Source organism: Bison bison, unplaced genomic scaffold (assembly GCF_000754665.1).
Source record: "Bison bison bison isolate TAMUID 2011002044 unplaced genomic scaffold, Bison_UMD1.0 scf7180017864484, whole genome shotgun sequence".
Lineage (NCBI taxonomy): Eukaryota > Metazoa > Chordata > Mammalia > Artiodactyla > Bovidae > Bison > Bison bison.
Genome location: NW_011495044.1, coordinates 6685130 through 6686808, shown reverse-complemented (window position 1 = coordinate 6686808; position 1679 = coordinate 6685130). Strand labels below are relative to the sequence as shown.

Genomic DNA, 1679 nt, shown 5'->3' with positions numbered 1-1679 from the left:
AAAAAAAAAAAAAAAAAGATGTTCAGTTTCACTAGTAATCAAGGAAGTATAATCTAAAAGAATGAAGTATCTTTCTCATTTGGCTCACTGGATTGGTAGAAATTTAAAAGATTGCTAAAACCCAGTATTAGCCAGACTGTGGGAAAAGAAGCTCATCCATGGCTGGCAGAAGAGTAAAATGGTAAGGATGCTGGGAGGATAATTTTGTAGGTTCAAATAAAAATAGAATACATTTTTCTCTGAACCACTCATTTCACCTCCAGGAATTTCATTCTACAGAAATGTTCATATTGACACACAAAGATGTATGTGAAGGCTGGTCACTATAGCAATGTATATCATAGCACCATTTTGGAAACAACTTAAATTATCAATACAAACATGGTTCATCCATACTATGAAACATGTTACAGCCCTTAAAAATAATGAGGAGGGAGCTCTACCCTTACCGACATGAAAAGATCTCCTAAAAAATAGCCAGTGAGGGAAAAAGATGTTCTCAGAACCATGGGTGTGATAGATTTCTTTTACAAAAAGGGAGAAACTTCCTCTATGTTATATATAGAATACTGACACACTGCATAGAAAAAGGTCTGGAAAGAAACAGTCCAAAGAGCAAAGGGGAACTTCCATGTACGCAGAGACATAAAGTATAAGCCTATAAAACATTTATGAATTAAATTTAAATTAAAACCATTTTTAAAAGGAGCCTCCTCTCACTCAAGCTGGGAGGAGGAGACCAGAAAGACAAAAGTGGTCTCAGCTGTGGGGACCAATTCCCTAGAGGATGATGGCAGCTTGGTCCCAGCTGCCCACCTACCCCGATGTCAAACACTGAGCTGACGGGCTTGTGGTCGCTGGTCTTCAGGGCCATGTGGCTCTGGTAGCTCAGCTGAGTGATGTTCTTCCCTTTCCAGAGGACCCGGTCACACCAGGCGGGAGCACGACACTTCTCGCTGAAACACAAAGCCCACACTGAAAGCCCTCTGAGGCACAGCGGTGCCTGACGCCTGGGGTAGCGTGTATCCTGCGGGTGTCACCCCCAAACAGCTGTGAGCACTCAGAGCAAAAACGCTGTTCAGGATGATTTCTGTTCTCCACCTTCCTATGGGGATCAGGCCATCTGAGGGTAAGCACTCTGTGGGCCTCAAAAGATACTGGTTAAAACAGGTCGTGAATTCCTACAGCTTGGCTTCAAATCCTGCTTCAACGCTTGCCTGCTTGGGAGGATCTTAAATTTGGGGGTGGGGGGCTTTTGTTCCCCAGTCTATAAAATGAAGATAATAAATCATACCTACTTCAATGGGTTGTTAAGAAGGTTACATGAGATAATACAAGTACTGAACAGCATCCCATAGGCTCTCATAAAAATATGAACTACCATTAATGACCAAGTACAAGCTCAGTCTATTGGAATCATCACCCTAAGCATAGCTGGAAGGGAAATGCGTCTTAAGAATTATTGTGGGGACTTTCCTGGGTGGGGTCCAGGCGTTAGGACTCCATGCTGTCCATGCAGGGTGCCCAGGTTCGCTCCCTGGTCAGGGAACCAGATCACACATGCCTCGCAGGGCAACTAAGCCCTGAGCCACAGCTAGAGAGTTCGTCTGTCACAACGAAGATCTTGCGTGCTGCAACTAAGACCCAGACCAGGCAAAGAAATGTTTTTTTTTTTTTTT

General features: G+C 43.6%; 1 protein-coding gene across 1 annotated transcript in view; it reads right to left on the bottom strand.

The window, feature by feature from the left end:
* The window catches only part of INPP5B (inositol polyphosphate-5-phosphatase, 75kDa), a 55968-nt gene that overhangs the window by 13892 nt on the left and 40397 nt on the right, over positions 1-1679 (bottom strand). The window contains exon 15 of the mRNA XM_010862767.1: positions 821-975. Coding sequence (XP_010861069.1) covers positions 821-975 — 155 coding nt within the window. The remainder of the gene's footprint in view (positions 1-820; positions 976-1679) is intronic.